The following is a 21,427-nucleotide window of genomic DNA, read 5'->3' as shown; positions in this document are numbered from 1 at the left end:
TTTCATTTGGTTTTATTTTTCCATGTAACCATAATAAGCAGTATTTCTAGCTGTTATGTAAATTTAATCTGAAAACCGCAAACAACTATCGTCACATTACTCTAATTAAAAAAAAAAACTATTTAATGGAATTCCTATCGATTATAAGTAATAAGTAATGAGCAGAAATAAATTCTTGGAGGAGGAGGATGAACACGAGCCTAGCAAAAGTTTTGAAAAAAAAATAACTAAAAAACTATTATCGGAATTCATCGATATCGATTGAAAGATTGATTTCTCTTTTATTACTCTCAGTTCCGCTCCTAGACCATAACCTTAGTTGCCCATGTTTTATTTCTCTTAACTGATTAATTATCGACAAGTTACATATGTCTGCGAAAAAGAACAAAGTAATTTACAGCGATTAAAACAAATTTCGAGATTAAATCCCTCAGCTTGGAGCGCTCTTTTCTTGGAGTTTAGAGTTTTGATTCCGTATTCTAAACCATGCAGGTAAGATACTTATAAGAAAAAATATTTTATCAATTAACCCACAAATTTACTAATGGAAATAAAAGCATTAAATGTATTATTTTGGTATTTAATATTTCATAATAGTTTGCTTGTTAAATGACACGATTAAATGTTCAATATTGTCAAGTCAGTGACTAATTAAACAAAATGTATGCTCAACTAGCTGATGATCAGGTCTTCCTGTTTAATTGCAAAACTAATATAAAGCTTGTATATACAAGTATTGGAGTAAAAGACAACGAAAATACATTGAAATATCTGACTCTATAGGTTTTTCTCTCACAAAAATAAATTACTGAGAGATGGTTCAGATCTCTCAGTAAACCTCATTGTGTAATTCAAAAAAGATAAAAACTGTAAAATGAATCAATCATTTTTGCCCTTATCTTATTAAGCCAAATCACTGCATTATAAGCAAATCAATATTTTTATTTCAATTTTCCATTTGCATTCAAGGAAGGAGGTGGGGGTTTAAGGAAATAAAACAGGTATGCCATTTTTTTTTTCAGTTAGCAAATCCACTAGTTGAACTGAAAAGCAGGGGCAACATTACTATCCAAAGCCTTAACGGTAAAATCTTTCTTAAACTTTTATATATTTCTTTGAATATATAAATAATATAAGTAAAAGTCCATTAAACATTTATTATCTGTTCAAAAATCTCATTTTAAACAAATGTCCACTCTTTTGTTATGGGTTTTCAACTTTGTCGATTCACGATTTAGTATGATATATATCATTTGCCCTTGCGGAGTTGTCGTTTGTTACCCCTTCGGTGAATGTATAAGCAGATGGCAGAGGTTAGAGTGGCATAATACAAGAAAAGACGTGTGTCAACTTTGAATGGAATTCGTAGAGAACACTGTTCGGATGAAAAGAAGACATATGTTTAATACATGTATAACAGATAAACATTTTTATGTCCGCTATCAAATAGCAGCTGAATACCTTCTGTTATAATTTGCATAATTTAGAGGAATTGAATGACTCTATGGATAATAAAATTTCCTATAGCTTCTCCGCTATGCTTTAAAAAGTTGTTCGATTGATTGTATGTTGTTTTACGTCCAAGTCGAGAATTTTTCACTTATATAGAGATGTCATCATATGCGGTTGAAGGGCTTCAAATTTCGACCTTTAATCGACACTCAGGGTCATTGAGCCGTGAGGAATCTTTATCGTGCCAACGCCTGCTGTGTCACGGTATCTTGGTTCTAAGGTCTTATTCGAAGGACCAGCTACTTTCACATAAAGTGCCGAGCGCATGACGAGGGAACAGTGCTACCCATTTCTATCAATTTAGATCAGCCGATCTTGAGGCGAAAGCTATACCGTCTAAGCTACAGTGAACGGTACGAGTTGTTCGAGAAAAATAATTTGCAATTGGATTGTGGCTGTGTTTTATGTTCTTTTACCCACCTTTTTTGATAGCAGGCAGCAATGTAACACATTTATTTTCATGTATGTTTAGAACTTTTTATGTTTAATAGGGGGTCAACTGAAGATATATAATATGTATACTATACATGACAATGTTTTTCCAGGTTTTGATTTCTTAATTAGTCTGCTGGTTGATCCCCCTTTTTTCTATTGTATATCATTTACAATGACATTATGGTGCTGGGGGTCAGATTGTGCAATATTGTGATAAAGATATGTAATATTTTATATTTAAGTCCCTTTTCCTGACCCCCTTTCTTGTATTGTAAATATGTTTTACTACTTTTACGTCATTTACTTCAATAAATGACATTTTTCACTTCAATGATGTTGTTTATTTTTGCCTGCTTTAGCCAAAAAACAAGCTCAGTTGTCTGGCAGGAGAACTAAGGAACATAAATAAGTTATTATTGTAAATAATGACCTTTATGTGACATGTTCTTGTATATTTCTTTATATTAAATTATTGTATAACAATGTCTCTTTTGTAATAGACTTATGCAATGTGTCATCCCGGCTTTACTTATGTAACTTGATTTACCCCTTTCCGTATTGTTTTCAACCAATCAGCAAAGCGCTTTGCTATCACGTGTCCATTGTTTATCTTTTTGCCAGAAGAGAAAGTCACGTCATTTGTACTGCTCAATTTTTCGTACCCACCATCCATCCCCTTCTTCCTCCATGTGTTTTATGTTCTTTTACCCACCTTTTTTGATAGCAGGCAGCAATGTAACACATTTATTTTCATGTATGTTTAGAACTTTTTATGTTTAATAGGGGGTCAACTGAAGATATATAATATGTATACTATACATGACAATGTTTTTCCAGGTTTTGATTTCTTAATTAGTCTGCTGGTTGATCCCCCTTTTTTCTATTGTATATCATTTACAATGACATTATGGTGCTGGGGGTCAGATTGTGCAATATTGTGATAAAGATGTGTAATATTTTATGTTTAAGTCCCTTACCTGACCCCCTTTCTTGTATTGTAAATATGTTTTACTACCTTTACGTCATTTACTTCAATAAATGACATTTTTCACTTCAATTATGTTGTTTATTTTTGCCTGCTTTAGCCAAAAAACAAGCTCAGTTGTCTGGCAGGAGAACTAAGGAACATAAATGCAAACATCTACCAGCCTACGATTATATATTTTTATAGTTATATACATGTATGGTGTAACTGAGCTAAATATTTTTAAAAAAATAACAAGTTTGAGAGTTGATGAGCATACAGTTTTATTTGTTATTTACGATCAAATGAAGAGAAAATCATCGATTCTTTTCTTGAATAACATCACTTTTCGTTAGTTAAATTGATTTTAAACTGTGTCATATATTTGAATTCAGGGTAGGAAATAAATCAGTTATTATTTTAAATCTTGATATCTATGAAACGTGCTTGATTTATAGAATTGTGCAATTTACAGGAAAGTCCTATCTTTATACAAAGTATCAAAACAAATAGAAATATCTTTTTTTTTTATTTTAGTTAGTCTGAACTGATCAAAATACGCCATATGACTTTAAATCGGACAGTTCTTGTACAAAATAAATACAATTCTCAATAAATTCCTATACAATTTTATTTACTTTTCTATCATTGATTAAAGAAAATGAAATAAAATGACGTCTTGTCAACTTTTTACTATTTTAGTTTTTGGACAGGCCTGTTTTTGATGTTTAACCGTTCAATCTAAGCCAAGGTACATGTACATCGTGGTTCATGAACAATGCGCGGTTAATGAATCGTAAGGTACTTTTGAATTTGATCTTCGATGTTCATCTCTGATTAAAATCAAGAAAGGAACTAAAATAGTGTATATATGATATAAAAAAGAATATTTATGACATTTTGAATATAAAGATTATTTAGTAAAATGTATTGATAATACAGAAATCAATATGTATACTATCTAAATTTCATAAATACCTAAGACTTTTAAAATCATAGACGGTTCAAGGTCATTTGAAAACCAATATCTAATATGTCCCCGATAGACATAAATGATAGCCAAAAACGTCATTTAATGAAAGCAAATGTGTCTTATATAATTGTATAGGAATACTCTCCCACTCCAAATGTAGAGCTTTGGTCAGCTGTTGCAGAGTGTGGGGATGCGATTGTCTTTGGCAAATCATGACAATCCAGTTTCTTCTATGCTACTCCACTGGGTTTGAATCTGGCGATTTTGATGCGTAAGGTAGAAACATGTTGTTATTGCTTTGCAAGAATGTGATAATCAAACAAGCCGTATGTGGCTGTGTATTGTCAGATTAAAATACGGCTCAAGGATGCTGCAAACTTGAAATTACATCTGCAGGTAGTCTATCGTTAGAGTACCTTTCTCTATCAACGCCATTTGAATATGAACCACATCATTCTTACTTTAATGTAATACCATTTTCCATATCATACATGTAACACTCCCACCACAAAATCTTTCAGTGTCCTAGAGGCAGTTTTCTGTATAACGTTCATTACGAAGTCTTAGCACTCGTAAATTATAACAGACTTTCTGATAAACATTCTGGACTAGTTGCTAAACCAAAATGTTCAGCAGTATTGCTGTGGCCATATTCTGTTGATGTGAGATCTTTAAAGACGATATGTGGGGTGTTGTGGGGTCAGAACAAGGGATGAATAATCCTCTTGACATAATTACATCATTCTATAGTCATCTGCAAACGGTCTTGCTAGATGTTCTGTCCAGTTCAGGAATGGCAAATGCTGTAGATGACGTAATTGTGAACCATTCATGAAATTTACGTAATCCTCTAGATTGATCCTGTACTGCTGATGTCACACGTGACTGTCGTATTTTTGCAAAAGTCGGGTGTTCTATGCTAATGGTACGTTTTATAAGTTAGATATGGTGCTGTGCGTAACACAAAAATCTTTTGCAATCATAGCCAATCTGATTAAAATCAGATCCTTTGATCCGCTCACATAGATCGCTACACAAGGATCTGAAGAAACCCCATTCAGGGTCATCTCCTGGTGACCTTTGAATTATCCAATCAAATGTTTACTTTGGAGAATTGGAAAGTATCTCGGAATTCAGTTACAAAGGGGAAAGGCCCGATGATACACGAATGGAAAAATCGTGACCTAGTTTCTGTAGCCTATCAAGAGAAGGACTACAGTCTTTTCTGTACAGTAATATAATAAGTACTTGCTTTTGTCTTGTTTTTCAGCTCTTTGTTTTGTACGAAACGACAAGATCTTCTCCGCAGCTACTTTCACTTCTAATTTCGTTTTCCCGAATGTCGCTTAAGTACGACCTCTCTGATTGGTCAAAATTTTCATGAATATTTTTATTAGAAATGTCACCTGGAGATGACCCTGAATGGGGTTTCCTCAGATCCTTGTGTAGCGATCTATGTGAGCGGATCAAAGAATCTCATTTTAATCAGATTGCAATCATAGGCTGTGCTACACCTGCTTCAAGTCGCCTATTTTCCTTTTCGTGCTATGTAACAGCTTTTTAGATAGGTCAGCTTTCAGATAAAGACAGATTCAAATTATCCAGAGACCTGCTTTTGATAGACCATCTGTGCCTGAAAGAATTATATAAAAATCAAACAAATGAAAATTGAGATAAATTTAGTTTTGGAAATTTGCAAAACAAAGTTTTCTTTGTCTATGAGGTTTGTAGAATAGCTGAAAATTTAACAATTGCATTAATAGATAACGCATTTTACTCAAATCATATCATAAATCCATTTAGAAAAAAAAGTTGTATGATAAAACTTTCTTACATTTTTCAGGTTAATTTCCTACCATGTATGAAAAAACTTTCTTACATTTTTCAGGTTAATTTCCTACATGGTTTTCTTTCTCTTTTTTTTTTTTTTTTTTTTTTTTTTTTTTTGAAGAGTCGTATATATTAATTACTGCTTCGAATAGAATCTTGATATAACAACGTTATTTAATTCGTTTCTAATTTTGCCCTATTTTTCTTTTTAAAATTCTTTCTGTGCTTACCTCACCTGAATAACACACAATTTATGGGCATGATTATGTTATGGAACATAAATTTGTAACCTAGAAGATTGGAGTGCATTTTGTAAATGTCCCAATAATTTTCATTTCTTAAAAGGCGACCCCTTACTGCTAAGGTAAACAAACATTGTTATCCTCCCGTGAGGATTCGTTGGTGTATTTTCATGATTTTAAAGCTCTTTTTAAAATTTTTCTGCAGATGTGTCCTGTTTAAATTACTTGCTTTGAATAATTCAATGGCACTTCAATGACGTGATCAAGTCATCAAAATTTTATTTTAAAAAAAATCAATTGCCACGGAAGTTTGCTGAACAAAGATTAAAGTGAATATCTTTGGAGCTGAGAGTTTCAGGATTTAATCGGCTAATTTGTTTATCTGAAGACCAGGTAACGACTTTTATTTAATTCTTTTATGATTTGATTATACTGATTTTTTCTGCTCCCAATAACTTTTCAAACATATCAACTTAATAAAATTCTTATCTTTACGTGCAACAAGAATTATCAATTACCCTCCCCCAAACCCAAAAAATAAGCTGTGAAAATGCTTGACCTTTTTTAGTCTTTTTCGTTGCTACAGGTATTTTCTAATTTTAGCCTTATAACCGAATACTGTTATCTTCTTTTTAAAATGAGACGGGCGAATTTTAAGGGGTTTACTAACAAATAAATTGATTTTAAAGGACAAGATATAAGTCACAGGACAGTAAAACAAGAGTTCCATAAGGCATATCGCTCACCTGAGCATTGTGGCTAGGAAAACAAACAAAGATCAAACCAAATTTCAAATGCTTAAAAGCCTAAGTGCTCCCGATCATTAATGTACCACTGAAAGGTAGGTACTTATTTGAATTAATACATGTAACTTGAATCTACACTAAAAATGCACACAAATGTCTTTGAAATACTTTGGCTTTTTTTTCCCTATAAGATTGAACTCAATTTGTCCCCTCCTTACTCACCGGGGGTCATGCTTTTAACAAACTTGACAACCTTAAAATGTTTCCTCATAAATATCATTGTTCTTGATAAAAAGATTTTTGAAGATTTTTCTATATATGAATATTTGGATTGTCCTTTGTGGCCCCAGCCTACCACCGGGGGTTATGATGTCAACAGACTAGAATCTACCATACCTAAGAAATCGTCCGATCATGACTTTTTTGTTCACCAGAGGAAGATGTTTAAAGATTTTTCCTACATGTAGAGATAGATAGACGAACAGACAGGAGGACAGACGGACAACAGACAAAATGTTATCAGAAAAGTTAACTTTGGCAATAGTAATTGTTACATATGATACTATGACAAATTTAAAAGACTGTATTCAAAGATAACATTTTTAGGTATATCAATAATAAAAGTTATTAACCAATATGCTGTAGTAAAATTATATAACGATACAAATCTTAGAACAACATTAATTTATTTCAATAGCATCTTTATTAACGCTCTATATCTCATAATCAGTTATTTCCTTTTCCGTCATCCATAAAAGGCCAGAATGCGCAAAATAACAGGTCTTGTTATTTTAAACATTATTTTATATCTGACCTTGCATTTTAATTTGATTTCGTTTTGTCGTGTCTTTTAGAGTATTTGGACTTAAATTGGGTATTGGGTCAAATGTCATTTCAACGCGATATCTCGAGAAGCTTTCGAGGATTTGCTTCCTCAATGACATTTTATACCATAACTTCCAAAAGCCCTGTCCGCCACTCTTAACCCCCCTCCTTTTGTTTGACTCCTCCTCTCTACATCAGCATACACTTATTCTCCCTAAAGCAGGGGACATATACTTTTTTCTACATTAGCTTGTTTTCATTGACAGCATGCCAAAAAAATCTTTTTTTATTCATTTTTACAGAGTATTTCTGAATTTTCAAGGTTGATTTTTTTCCGTTATCAAAATGAATTGGACTGGGGTGAGAGATGTTTTTTTGCTTGTGCACTGTTGTTATCTCTCTCTTTAACTCAATACATAAATTCATTTGCTTTCTCCAGCACCATTTTTAGAAAAGATATTTTCTAGAGACTGGATATCAATGCTGATACATATATCGTAAAGAAATAGTTTATGGTTAGAAAGCTTTCATAACGTAGTCAACACACAGTCTTTGAAAATTGCAGCTTATATGATTAGCCCTTATAGACGTTTAAGTGCACATGAGCCGAAGGCTAAAGTGAGTTTTTTTTATTAAAGTTTGTGCGAGGGTCATTCAGTAAGAAATGCAATTTATACAACATGTATATTATCATAAATGTTGAGGCATTTGATTTCTGAAGAAACATTTGACAGCAAAATCTGCTTAGTACTCAAGGTTACCGTATATTTGAAAAAATGAGTAAAAACGAGAGTGTCAAGAATGTCTAAACAATAATTTAAAAAAAAAAAAAGAATTATAGTCATTCACATTCGTTTGGAATTTAAGAAGATAGTGAAACATGATTCCCATGCTTTGAACCCTCAAAACACATTTACAATAAGAAGAGCAAAGAATTGATAAAACACAAAAAGTTTCATATGCCTTTTCTTAAATTAGCGATCTGGTTGATCAAATTCTTATTCAACTACTCAAAAATTGAACTGCCTCAAAGAATTCATTGAGGCAGTTCAATTTTTGTGTAGTCTAGAAAGCAAATTTCTGTAAAACAAAAAAAACAAACAAACAAAATGTTTATGAGAGGATGGAACCCGAATCGGGAACCTATATTAAATTTCTTCATTACAGCGTCCAAACCAACACGCCATAAAGAGTAAAGGAGTTTGGGGGATAAACAGAAAGTTAATGTTTTCACACAACAACAATATTCGCCAGATCGTTCACCCTTTGACTTGTTTCATTTTCCAAACTTGAAAAAAAAAACCTTTCAGAAAGCAGAGGCAAGTCCAGGAATCATAGGATCTGCCATATTTCAGTAAACGAAGGGATATACTAAAAAATGTGTTCTAAAAACAATCGGGAATGAAATAAAAATGTTACGAATGATTTTGGCGACAAAGACTTAAAACAACCAATATACTGTTTAAAGAAAAATGACAAATATTTCTGATGATGTTTGACTGCCTTAAGACACATACCAAATTGATAAGCATCATTTTAGTCAAAATTTAATTTAAAAAATTAATTTAAAAAATGCTGAATCAAAGGAAATGGGGTCTTTTTACATGAAAAAGAGAGGCAAGGGCTCAAAACATGTACTATTAGTTTTCGTTTATTTAAAGAGGTCCATTATAATTAGCACATGTACATACTGTAAAAGTACTTTTTTCCGACGTGGTATTAATTTACGCTATGTACGCGGTCACAAATTCCGCGGAAATTTGTCTAAGCGCACTTAATATAAATGTAAAGCATAAAGTGACAGTTTAGAAAATCCGCGTAATTATCTACCAGCGGATTAAACAGAAATTTAGAATCCGCGGAATTATGACCCCTTGGAAAAAAGTACGTCTACAGTACATTCAAATAAAGAACTAGCAATGGTAACTGTTTTTGAAACGCATCAAGTACAGTGAAAAAAAGATTCCCAGCAACGATAGTCCAAATTTCGGAGACCAGTGTATTTTTCCTCTGATATACAACGCGGTTGTATAAACTCTTAGAAAATTAAATAGAATATTAAAGAAAAGAAAGTAAACAAAACCTTTCCATTGCTCAGAGCACATGCAAACAATCACAGGAAGATTTACATTGTCAGATATGTCATGGGAAAGATATAAATCAGACTGGTGCTTTTTTGGGCATTCCTGAAGATGAATACAATGAGGATTTCTGTTCATGGATATTAAGACATACATGTACATGTATATCATATACCTAGAAGTGTATCAGCTCTGATACGGGCGTTTTGGACTAGGCGAGACAGCACCTAGGAACTAGGGCTGTCTCGCCCTCAGGGCTGAGATATCTCTTTCTCGGCCCGTCGTCAAGGGATGCCTCACCCTCAAATTTCAAATCATTATTTCTGTTTAATTTGTGTGAATTAAGAGTAAAATTCATATTGAAGTATTAAAAAAAAAATTGAAAATCGGAAATTTAACCAGAATCTTTAAAAAATATTTAATTATGTTAGAATTTTGAGAAAATTGTTTTTTAAAAAGTACGGCAAATGATAGCACTTGTGACGTAAGAGAGGTAATTCTTGTTTACTACTAGGTCAGCAACAAATCATGTTTTGAAAATATGGACGTTTATTTGCTTTGACAGTAAGACAATACAAATTTTTCATGTAATATGCCATTTTTAATTTATTTTATATATCGTAAACAAAACAAACAGTTACTATAAATCTCAAATTTACAAAATGTAACGATTCGTTGAAGAAGTGGTAACCCCGGTTCGATCCAAAGTGAAAGTAGAATATTTTTTAAGATTCGACCTTTTAAAATCTTTGTTATCTAATGTACTTCGAAATGAAATGTTTCAAAACACCAGGACTATTCTTTTTAATGACTAGACGAAGTAAATCTTTCTATAATTATATCGTAACAAAATTTGCAGTAAAAATAAAATTCTCTAATATATTTTATGGATTTGCACTATTCGGCTTAGAGAGATAGCAGATACGAGCGCTGAGGATAAAATAAATTTACTTATTGGTATATGAAAAGATGGATTTGGTTAAAAGGAATTAAAGATGCAGACCGATGGGAGCTTAACTTTTAATCTGGATAGTTCCCAGAGATAAATCATTTAGCCGGACAAAGATAACGAACGCGAGCTCTAAGGATAAAAGTAATTAAAGAAATATTAAAATATGCAGGACATGTACGGGAGTATAAATGTAGCTCAGTGGGACAATTCGGCAGTGGAAAGCTGAAATTTGTCTCTTTCTGGTTGCATTTATACAGGTAAGATTATTTCGTAGACTTGCGCGCGTTATGGTAAACATAATTAAATTTTCACATGGCTTATTTTATTTACAAGTTAAACTTTTTATATTATAAGTAGTTATATTTCTAATAAGGTTAAGTATATTTTGTAAAAATATTTATTGAAGGTTTTCCCTGGCCCTTAAAACCTCTCACATGCGGAAAAGCGAGGAACGATCCCGGGAGTTTATAACCAAATCCAGTAACCAGACAAATAATATAGAAAACCCAAAAACAAATTTACAAAACAAATAGAAATCCGAAAAACAAAAATTCCCCCAATAAGAACATTTTAATTTTTACGAAAATTATATGATTATTCGCCGTCAAGCAACATCTCCAGGAACATCGAAATAAAGAAAGATAACTTTAATTTTGTTACGTCAAAATTATATAAACCTCTTGATTGAAAAATTTCTAAATATTTGTTCTTTCCTTTGGTTGGCACGATAAAGAACCCACCGGGCTTGGCCCGATACCAGCCGCTCGGGCTGATACCAGGGCCGAGATCAAAAGAGCAGTGTGATATTCTATATATATCTTATAATCCCTATTAACCGCTCTTGTCACTTTAAGCGCCCCTCTAGGGTTTTTTTAATTGTCTGGAAATAAGGGCAAACTATATGTTGATTAAAATCATTTAGAATCTTATCAAAAATCTGCCAAAATTTAAAGAAATTGAAAATGAAACTTATCTATTATCCAATTTTTCAGTGGAAAATGAATCATTTAGCATAATTTGGGTGGATTATCTTCATTTAAGTAAAGTTAGTTATTGATTTAGTGGTTTTATTTGAATTTCTTTTTCAAATATTAGAAAGAGAATGCCAAAATAACCGCCCCTTTTTGCAATTTCCTAACGGTCACGGAAGAGCGTTTGCTTCGTGATCGGGAGGCCCGCGTTCGATTCTCGTTCGCGCCGCTGAGTCAAACCTAAGACGTAATCATAGGTAACGACTGTTCCTTCGCCAAGCGCTCGGCACTTAAAGTGAAAGTCACGGTTCTTTCGGATATAACCTTAAACACGCAGTTCCCTTGTAACGTCTCCATATCACTGAAGACCTTAAACAACATACAATCAATCAGTCGCAATTTCCTAAGCTCCCGGGCGGTTAATAGGGATTATACGGTAGATGATCTCCTATGATTTGTAGTAGCTATAGGGTTTGATTTACATTGAACAAATTGTTTGTTTTATCTCCGAACCTTGGCTTTTACATTGTTATATATGAAACATATGGAGATAACGAACAGTATTCAAGATCAGAAGTACATAAAACAATACAAAATAGGAGTGGAGCAAACACGGTCCTTCAAAATATAGGTGGAATCAGGTGTCATGGAGGAGTGAGCATCCCCTGCCGACCAGTCACACACAGGACTCCATTTTATATTACTTCATCAGGCTAACGCAAAAATCATTGTGATATCATGACTGCACCTAATTAACTGTGAGATATGATAAAAACTCCAGTGAGTCATATTCATGGATAACATGGTAAACATGGGATAAAAGACAATTATTAAGGGTAACAGGGAATGCCTTGACGGATAGAAACTATTAAGAATATGCATTAAGTGTACGTACTCTTTTTATTTTTAGATGACTTGTTGCATTATTTATCAAACGATCATCGTACGTTGTCTGTCGCCGTTGTTGTCTTATACTTTTCACATTTTCATCTTCTCTTCAAGGAGCACTGACCCAATTTTAACAAATCAGGGCACAAATTATATTTAGGTAAAAAGATTCAAGTTTGTTAAAATAAAGCGCCCCGATTTGTCCCTAGCAATGATAATTATAATTATTGAAAATTTTATGTCACCCTTTAAAAATCCTCTTTCTCAAAAAGATTCTTCTTTCAAAAGGCTAGGAAAATGAAACTCATGTAGGTTGAAGCATCATCAGGTACATGTAGCTAGTCTGCAAATTTAATCAAATCATGACCTCTGGGGTAGGGTTTGGAATACAAAAACACAGGAATATATAAGAAACATCTTTCAAAAACCTTCTCAAGAACGGAAGGCTATGATTGGTCATCGATATATGGAACATACTCAGGTATTGTATATATCCGGGAAGGGATGGGGGCAAGGGTAGGGCTATTATGATCAAAGTTATACATAGGAAAACGTAGAGTATATCTTTAAAAAACCTTTTTAAGAACAGCAAAGCTGCATTCGGTCATATTTATGCAGAAGTTTCCTCAGGTTGTTTAGATTCAAGTTTCTTTAAATCATGAACCCAGAGGTAGAGTGGGACCACAAATGATTGGAATGGGACCACAATGGTTGATCAGTTCAGTTTGATATTATAAAAATCTTTAAAATTGTTCAGAAAAACAACGAAGCAAAGATTGGTCAAATATATATAAAAACAACAAATTGATATGGCTCAAACCATGACCAACCGGGAAAATAGAGGATCCATTAAAGGGGGTTCACAGTTATACAAAGGATTATCCTTTTTCCTTGAGGAAGTGCTCAGTTGAGCGATGTTGCCCTTCGGCATCTTCTTGTGTGTGTTTTCTTTTTTCTTTTCTTTTCTTTTTATTCTTGCTTTAGCCACTCTTAAGTTCAATTGGCTTTGGGAACCTATGCAGAAAAGTACTTTCTTTGTGCTCTTGCAAATTATTTAGCTATTAGGTGAGCAGCAAATTAAAAGTTTTTGTTTTTTTTTTTTGTAAAATATCAAATGAATTTGTTTGCACTGTACTATTAACACAAAAAAATTGTTATACACTTGCTTCATTGAGCTTCATGTAGCTTTTAGAATTTCATTGGTCATATTCATCTCTTAATTGTTTTTGTCCTTCGAATAGATTGAATGTGCGGGACATTATTTCTCTAAACTAGCTTCTGAATATAATAATATAACATTTTCTTTTAAGATAACTTACAGTGTATACATAACGCTTTGTTAGTTTGCTTGCTTGCTGCAGGTATTTTTAATGACATTCTTGAAAGGGAAAAACGGGAGTATTTTGATTTTAATATATCATTTCATTAAAAAAAAAATTATTCCTGTAAATGTAATGAGAAAAAGAGATATTTGCAAACTTTGAAATGTTTTTTATCTTTTGTTAGTGTACTTAATACATGTATTTGTGAAGAGTGTAATATTTTCAACTTTTATTTTGCAAAATAATCATTAATAAAAGCAGAGAAAAGTTTAAAAGTGTTTACAAAAATGTATCAGTTCAATTACAGTCATGTTAACTAAAAAAATCTTCACACAATCATGTGATAACATGTCTCAGTTTTACAGACACAATTAAGCTGAATTAATATCTATCAAAACCTAATTATGTTGGAGTATAATTCTTAGACCTTGACTGACGATAACGTATACATGTACTCGACTTCAAATCATGAACCTTAAGATACTTTTCAACAGCAAATAAAAATCGAAATCCAGACCACACAAATTCATATAGCTTATACATAATATTAATTGTCAAGAATTCTGGACTACAATCGCATAAATTAACTTGTTTTGGTGAGTTGTTGCTGACAATGAATCATTAAATCTTTAATGTTTGTTTTTAATGTTCGTGCAGAAAACATAACTTCGCTTGCATGGCACTGTGGTACTGTGTTCTTCTAATGCCGCACAGTAAGGAGTTAATCTTAAGGTCATGGGTTCGAATCTCCTATCCGGGACACGAAAAGCAGTCGTTTAGATGAGACATATAAATGTATGAGGTTACATTTCGCAGTAGGTGCTTAGAGGAGAAAGATCGCTCACTGATTGCTCTGAATGTCAAGTGTAGTTCTACATTAGCAGCTCTTCTTCGGCAAGTGATATCTTCTCCCTGCTTACAAGTCAAAGATTTTCAAGAGGGACGTTAAACAATAAACAAAAGAAAAAACACATCAGGTTATTACAGTCAGTAAGAAAATTTGTTTTTTCTCGAAAAGTCTTTATGTGTAAGGTTTTACAGATGAAATTAATCTGTTGGCGTACTTTGAAAACTTGTTTATGAATTTATATTTTTCTTTATAGATCATAGAATTAAAGATGCTTTTATTGAGTGATCATAACTTTCTTTGCAGACAATAATCAATGTACTTTGGATAATCTGGGAAGGAATAGAAAGTGTGGAGCTTCCGAACAATGCTTGTAGGGAATCTTTAGAAACTATCAAATCTGTGTCAACATGTCCCTCAAATACCCAAGAATACGTGGAAGCAGCTTTGCGAAAAAACTGCACTCAACGCACACAAGACTGCAGGTCCTTCGAATACCACTGTGTTCTGAATGAAAGAATGTCTGGACCCGTGGAAGTGTGTGCTCCTTCTCGCTTTATTCTATGTACGCATTTTGATAACAAAACGGTTTTCAATTCCTTTTTAGTGTGTATGTGTGTCTTTGATACAGTGTATAATCAGACAATTTACATTAATTACGTAGCACATTGTAACCATAATGCCTTTGTTTCATTGTAGCGGGGAAATGCACAGAATTTAATGTTGCACTCCAGAGCATTCGTAAGAGTTACACAGCTGACTGTACAAATTTCAAGAATCCATGTCCCGCATCATACAACTCAACCAGTTCCTACTTGTGTAAATCATACTAAATAATTCATAAATTTAATGATGTACAAGAAACGCACATTTTAATTATTTTTTTTATTTTAATTTATTTGTGATAAGCAGATACAAACACTAATTATTCAAATTATAATTGTTGAATAATTAATACTGTGAAACCTGTAAAATCTGACATGCATGGGAGACAAAGTTTGTGACGAAATAGACAAGGTGTCGGATTGCCAAGTGTTAAACACATGGAAAATAGTAAAATGGAAATTTAACGTCGGATTTCATAGTGTGACGAATTGTACAGAAGTGAAATTAGAGAGTTTTCACTGTAAATGAATGACTTATATGTTTCTCCACTTGGTCTGGTTTTTCAGACTTTGGTTCCTATAATATGATACCAACCTCGGCAACGAGCAGGGTGGAGACAATGACAAGAACCTTTATAAATCACACAGTGACAGAAGATAGTGAAGAACCAGTAGATCAACGGTAAGATATTCATTTTCTATTACATGTAAATATAATATCTATGTTTTATTATTTCCTTTCGAGTAGAAGGATTTTTCAAAATCGTTGGATTATCACTGTTGTTATTGCATGTCTTAGACTTTTAATCTTTTCAGATCTGAAAAAGCACAGGAGGGGGTAATGAAGAGTGATATCATACCCATTTCGCTTATTACAATTTTTACAGTAATAGCAGTGGGGATAGGAATTTTTCTTAGACGATTAAAACAAAAGCAAAACGGTATGTAGATAGAAATGCTTCTTCATAAAACTGCATTTGACTTTTAAAACTACATAAGTGTACATTATTTTTTTCTCAACATTCATAAAACTAAGTATAATTAAGAAATAAAATCTGCGTTTTCGTGAATGATGCAGGAAAACCTCCGACGTCGAGAAATGTTGTATGAAAGATAAAAGCCGAGGCGTTAGCTTTTATGTTCCAAACAAGATTTCGAGACCGAGTAGGTTATCCTGCATCATTCATGACAACAAGGACTTTATTCTCATTCTGCTAAGATAGTTAAAAAATTGTTGATCGTTTCCTCTATAGAGAAATGAATTAGGCACCATGTCTCGATTACTCTGTTCCATTTTACAGCAAACAACCTGTGTATGGAATGCAGGCGATTTGAGCTGTCGTTGCATTAAAAATAGCCTTTGTAAATTACAAATTTGTTCGAAATATTTATTGATTGATTTCAATGAATATACAATAACATCATTATGTTCTTGTTTTACTGCTTTACTGGGACTAATATTGCGTTGTTTAAATGTGTAGGGAGGTCTTTTGGAATAGCCCCGCTTAGCTAAAAAAAAAATCGACATTCATCAGTAACTTTATGCAATTTACAGTGTTCATAATGCAAAAGATGACACATCAATGTGGTCTAAACAAGTATTTCATTCTATAGCTAAACATGCCTTTCAAACAAGGTTTAATACGTGTTTCTGATCTGATAATTTTTTGATGACATTCCTGATTAATTGGAGAATAATGTCCACGGCATTTCTTTGATATCAGCAATAATCGTAGTAGAATAGTTGGTTAAATATTATCTTTTACAAAATATATAAGAAAGATTATGTAACGGGTACAGAAGTGAAAAAATTATTTGTGAAGTACCATTTTCACTATTATGCTTCGGGCGGACCCGAACCTGTATAGTATATTCTTTTACTTTCTACATGAGGGGAATATGCTGGCTTCAATTTCCTATCAGCTACTTACACCTACTGTGAACACTATATTTGATCAGAAAGGTTACCATTATGTACTAGGTACTCTTTATTGAAAATAAGTATGGAAACAAAGATTTTTATTTTCACTTTTTAAAATCACAAAAACTCAGGAGTCATTTTCAATTAAACTTTTTTAAAAGGCACCCATGAATGACTTGCATCTAGTTATTAAACAGCTACATATAATCAAACGAACTGAAGTGTCATCTTTTTAAAAAAAATCAAAAATATCCTGGACTAGAAATGGCAAAACTTTGAATGCATTTCTTTTGTTATATTGATTTAGGCTGCATTAGATTTGTTCATATCTTGGGTTTGGGTGGGAGGGTCGAAGTCATATCAGATTCTTAAGACCTTCAAGATTGAAATATGAGGAAAAAACTGATAGTAATTGATCTCGTAGAAATCTACAGTCAATACAAATCTGTCAATCAGGTAAAGAAAGCCCTAAAGGTTTCATGGTCTTAAACTACAGGGAATCTATTGTTTTTGGGCAGTAACACGTGTCATTCCATTGTACGTTTTCCTTTGAAAAAAAAAACAAAGGCCTTACGATGGGTATGAAACATGCCAGTCAATAAATAATAAGAATATATTTGCAAAAAGAGTCATTCTGTCTAAGATAAAGTTTACGAAACGCATGGAATCTGTTCAAGGAATTTTATCGCTTGATATCTTTTGAAAACCTTTAAAGGAAGATTTTGTTTCTTTGTAAAGAAACATCTGATGATGATGATATTTTTCCTCTTTAGGTACATTTGTGAAATGATGAAATCTATATGTAAGGAATCGCTTATTTGTCAACAACCCTTACTAGTACAGCAATACATGTGTATATCTTCATCACTTGCATACGGGGCAATATATCTCTCCAATGATTCGATACGATAGAGTATGATCAACGTGTGAACAACGCATCCGCGTGGTACAGTGGTTAGAACGTCTGTTCGAGAGTCGCAAAGTAAGGAATTGCCCCTTACATCGCAGATTAAAGTTTCCCAGTTACACATTTCGACCGGACCTTCGGATGAGACCGTATAAACCGAGGTCCCGTGTCGCAGTAATTCCTTGAACCAGGGACCTATATACTAACGGGATAGGAAACTACCGCAGTCTCGCGATATCTCGTAAGTCGCAGGATTTCGTAAGTTAATTTTAATTAATTATATCTCTAAAGCTATCACATATTTGAGATCAAATCATCTAATTATCTGTCAAAAAATCATTCAAGATTTGTTTTTAGCACATATCATACTCCTTAGCTTAATAGTAATTTTGTTTTATGCAAAATCAGCACATGCCCCGATCGGCCATATTTCCGAGAAATCGCAGATTTCGGTGTTTGTTTTCTTTATATTTAAATTATATTATTATTATTCTTTAAAATTTATCAATAAATCAATTCCAATACATAAAAGGAATAAATGATAATAATCAAAAGACACCCTGTTTACTCTGAATAAACGTAAATTGAAAAACGTGTAGTGTTGTGCGTGATGTTTTGGGTAAATAAACATGGCGATGAAGGAGTTGCCTATCCCGTTAGTATATAGGTCCCTGCTTGAACGAAAAAGATCCCTCACTGCTCAATGTACAATTCTTCATTCTTAAGTAAGCTTGAATTTTCAGTTAGGCGTGGAATTCTCGACTTTACTTAATTAGCACCTGAAATTTACACAACTTTCATTCTGTGTTGAAATATACGTACATAGGACAGAAATTCGGGCAAATATTAACTCGTGTATTGAATAACCAATTACATTGTCTCGTCCGGCGAAGAAATGATAAGCCGTATCTTCGCTGTCAACAATAATTTAAAGTTCTTTATGTTATTATTCTTTTTTACAAATGTGAATCTATTTCTCCATTTGACAGACGCTATAACGTAGCGCCGAGAATGTCACACCTTACTGAACACTACTGAAAGTCCAAGCTTAGTTGAGAATTATAAAAACAGTATATTGAACAAAATTTGCAGCTCTGCACCGACAAGTGATGACCTCTCAGGATGAGTGAAAAATTTTTTTTAGAAAACGATAAACAACATAGAAAACAAACATATAGAATTTTTGACAAGGGTGTAAATTAATGACAAACATGTTGATTAGTAAGGAATATCAGCAGTACCTTGAAAAATTGTCATTTCGTAAGTTCTGTGGTCAATAGAGTGGCATTGTAAGCAAACATAAGTTTATCATAAGGGCAAATGCATACTGACGTTTTTCTTACCCATCGTAAGGTCTTTATTTACTCACAGAATTGTCGAATGAATGCACAGCACGGATGTGATCTGTTGGCAGGGAAGCCAAATCTTCATTGGCACCTGAGCCTTCCTATGATGATAAGGAGGCCTGCGTTTGCTCTGCTCTAAGATCGTAGTGTTAAATGGACTTTTGAGCTTGAACCCGTTCAGTATGTCCATATATTTTATTATTATATGGTATGAATGTACAGAAAACCAAAACCATTCTTTAATGAAGTTTTTATTTAATAAGGGAATATAAGAGAAGTTGAGAAGAGAAGGTATTCTGATATACAGGATGAGGATATTTGATAAGAATGGATCGCCTCAGGTCATATGGAAACCTATACGGTATATCTATTAAAAATTAAACCCTTTGTAATTTATATTGTTTCAATGCTTAGATATTTATTTACATGTATATAAGGGATAGGTAATTTGAGCCATCTATACTTTATTGTCAGAGAATATATTGTCAGAGAATATATCAATATACAATTATTTTCCCCTTTTGAGGTCAACATGGTGAAATAAGGACCGAATACCTGGCTCACGAGAGGAGCTTACCTGACCGAAGCTGCATGGTGTCCGAGGTCAGGTTAGCGAGTAAGCCAGGTCCATGTTGAAGTCAAAACGGGTAATAAAATGTTATACTATAACTATTTATTGAAAATTTTTGTGCGTACAGATCTATGTCGGAGAATTCCTTCTCTGACTAGGATTCACTATATTCCTAAAATAAAATTGTTAACGTTTACCTCCTCAAGTCGTGTAAGGTTTTGCATCTGATCATGACTTACTGTATAAAAGAGCCTTTTCTGCATTCCTTTGAACTGAATTGTTCCGATTTTTTTTTTCAATGAGTAAATGATAGAAATGTATCGTACTCTGTATGAGAATGTAAAACAAACAATGCACATTTAAAATAATGTTGTTTTTAATGTTGTGTTTAATGTGATTCTATGCTTTATTTAAATGCACCATTAAAGGAATTTTGATAAAGAGATCATATTTTGGCGGGCAATATAATTACATGTATAATGATCTGGTCATTATATCCTACGTGCACTGATTCCTGTACGTCATTATTGCTGTAAACAGCAATTTTGGGGTCATTATTGAGTTTTAAATCCTTCTTACAAACAAATCAAATTTGAGTACATGTATTATCAACAGAGTATAAATTTAAATATTTAAAGCCTATTGCATGTATCTCATTTAAAGTCACCTAGAACAGTGTATTTGATATCTGTCTTTCTACCTGCAACTTCTTTTCGCATTTGATTTTTTTCTCCTTAGCCACTGGCTAAAGAAAACATTGATATAAAATATAGTGAAGAAAAGAGTATTGATATATTTGTATTATCAAATAAAGACTTCGAGGAATAACGACTGTATGACTGAAAGACATGTTTATACCTTAAATAAAAAAAATTCCTTATTTTTTTTCTTTTTATTCAAATTCCTTTGTCAAAAGAATATGGCCTCATTCGATCAATGGACCTCTTGTTTATCTTTCAGAAAGAGTGGGCAAAGTTGTCAAAATCCAAGAAAAGACTGTTTGGTCTGTGCCTTCATTTTAAGAAATGGAATATGCAATCACGATACGACATCAATTAACAACATTTAAACGTCAATCGAGGATTTCATAAGTTGGACCTGAACGTCTAAACCAGAACATCGCCCATGAAAAGACCAATTAACGAGATGATGTGTCATTTTTTATTCTTCTCGTTTTTCGTAATATTTTATATAAGAAGCAGAAAGATTTGTAAAAATAAATTACAGGTGTAAATAAAAAACCATGGTATTGGTTTGTTTTATCTAGACAAATTAAAAAATATTTTTCAAAATATTCCTTTTTAGGTCAACTGAGTAAACACAGGCGACCTATTAAAAAACAGTTTTCGTCCGTCGTCCGTCGTGTGTAAACATTTGAACATTTTCAACTTCTTCTCTGCAACCGCTTAACCAATTTCAACCAAATTTGGCATAAAGTATCTATGGGGGAAAGGGAACAAAAATTTTGAATTTTATGGCCCCTGCCCCC

General features: G+C 32.9%; 1 protein-coding gene and 1 long non-coding RNA gene across 3 annotated transcripts in view; both read left to right on the top strand.

Moving 5' to 3' along the window:
- LOC134274316 (uncharacterized) overlaps window positions 1-21,427 on the top strand; it is a 96,643-nt gene that overhangs the window by 66,963 nt on the left and 8,253 nt on the right. The gene's annotated exons all lie outside the window — the stretch shown is intronic.
- LOC134274293 (uncharacterized) lies at window positions 1,730-21,162 on the top strand. Of its 2 annotated transcripts, none has more exons than XM_062756568.1 (9): window positions 1,730-1,865; window positions 6,162-6,349; window positions 7,830-7,887; window positions 14,895-15,153; window positions 15,288-15,407; window positions 15,761-15,875; window positions 16,010-16,134; window positions 19,631-19,728; window positions 20,903-21,162. In XM_062756568.1, exons 3-8 carry the CDS (start codon window positions 7,873-7,875, stop codon window positions 19,687-19,689), a joined length of 693 nt encoding a protein of 230 aa, XP_062612552.1. In that variant the 5' UTR covers window positions 1,730-1,865; window positions 6,162-6,349; window positions 7,830-7,872; the 3' UTR covers window positions 19,690-19,728; window positions 20,903-21,162. The 2 variants fall into 2 exon arrangements, with proteins under 2 accessions (XP_062612552.1, XP_062612544.1); XM_062756560.1 differs by having other exon boundaries at window positions 20,899-21,162.

Source organism: Saccostrea cucullata, unplaced genomic scaffold (assembly GCF_032062105.1).
Source record: "Saccostrea cucullata isolate Sc308-1 unplaced genomic scaffold, CSIRO_AGI_Scuc_v1 ctg2617, whole genome shotgun sequence".
In the NCBI taxonomy this organism is placed as follows: domain Eukaryota; kingdom Metazoa; phylum Mollusca; class Bivalvia; order Ostreida; family Ostreidae; genus Saccostrea; species Saccostrea cuccullata.
Note: the sequence above shows the minus strand (reverse complement) of the source record. Positions and strands in the feature narration are given on the sequence as shown.

Bases quoted from the DNA above. Each gene is read 5' to 3' on its own strand.
- LOC134274293 (XM_062756568.1), top strand. The intron at 15,876-16,009 runs GTAAGATATTCA...TAATCTTTTCAG, and splicing joins GAAGAACCAGTAGATCAACG to ATCTGAAAAAGCACAGGAGG. The intron at 16,135-19,630 runs GTATGTAGATAG...TTATTTAATAAG, and splicing joins ATTAAAACAAAAGCAAAACG to GGAATATAAGAGAAGTTGAG.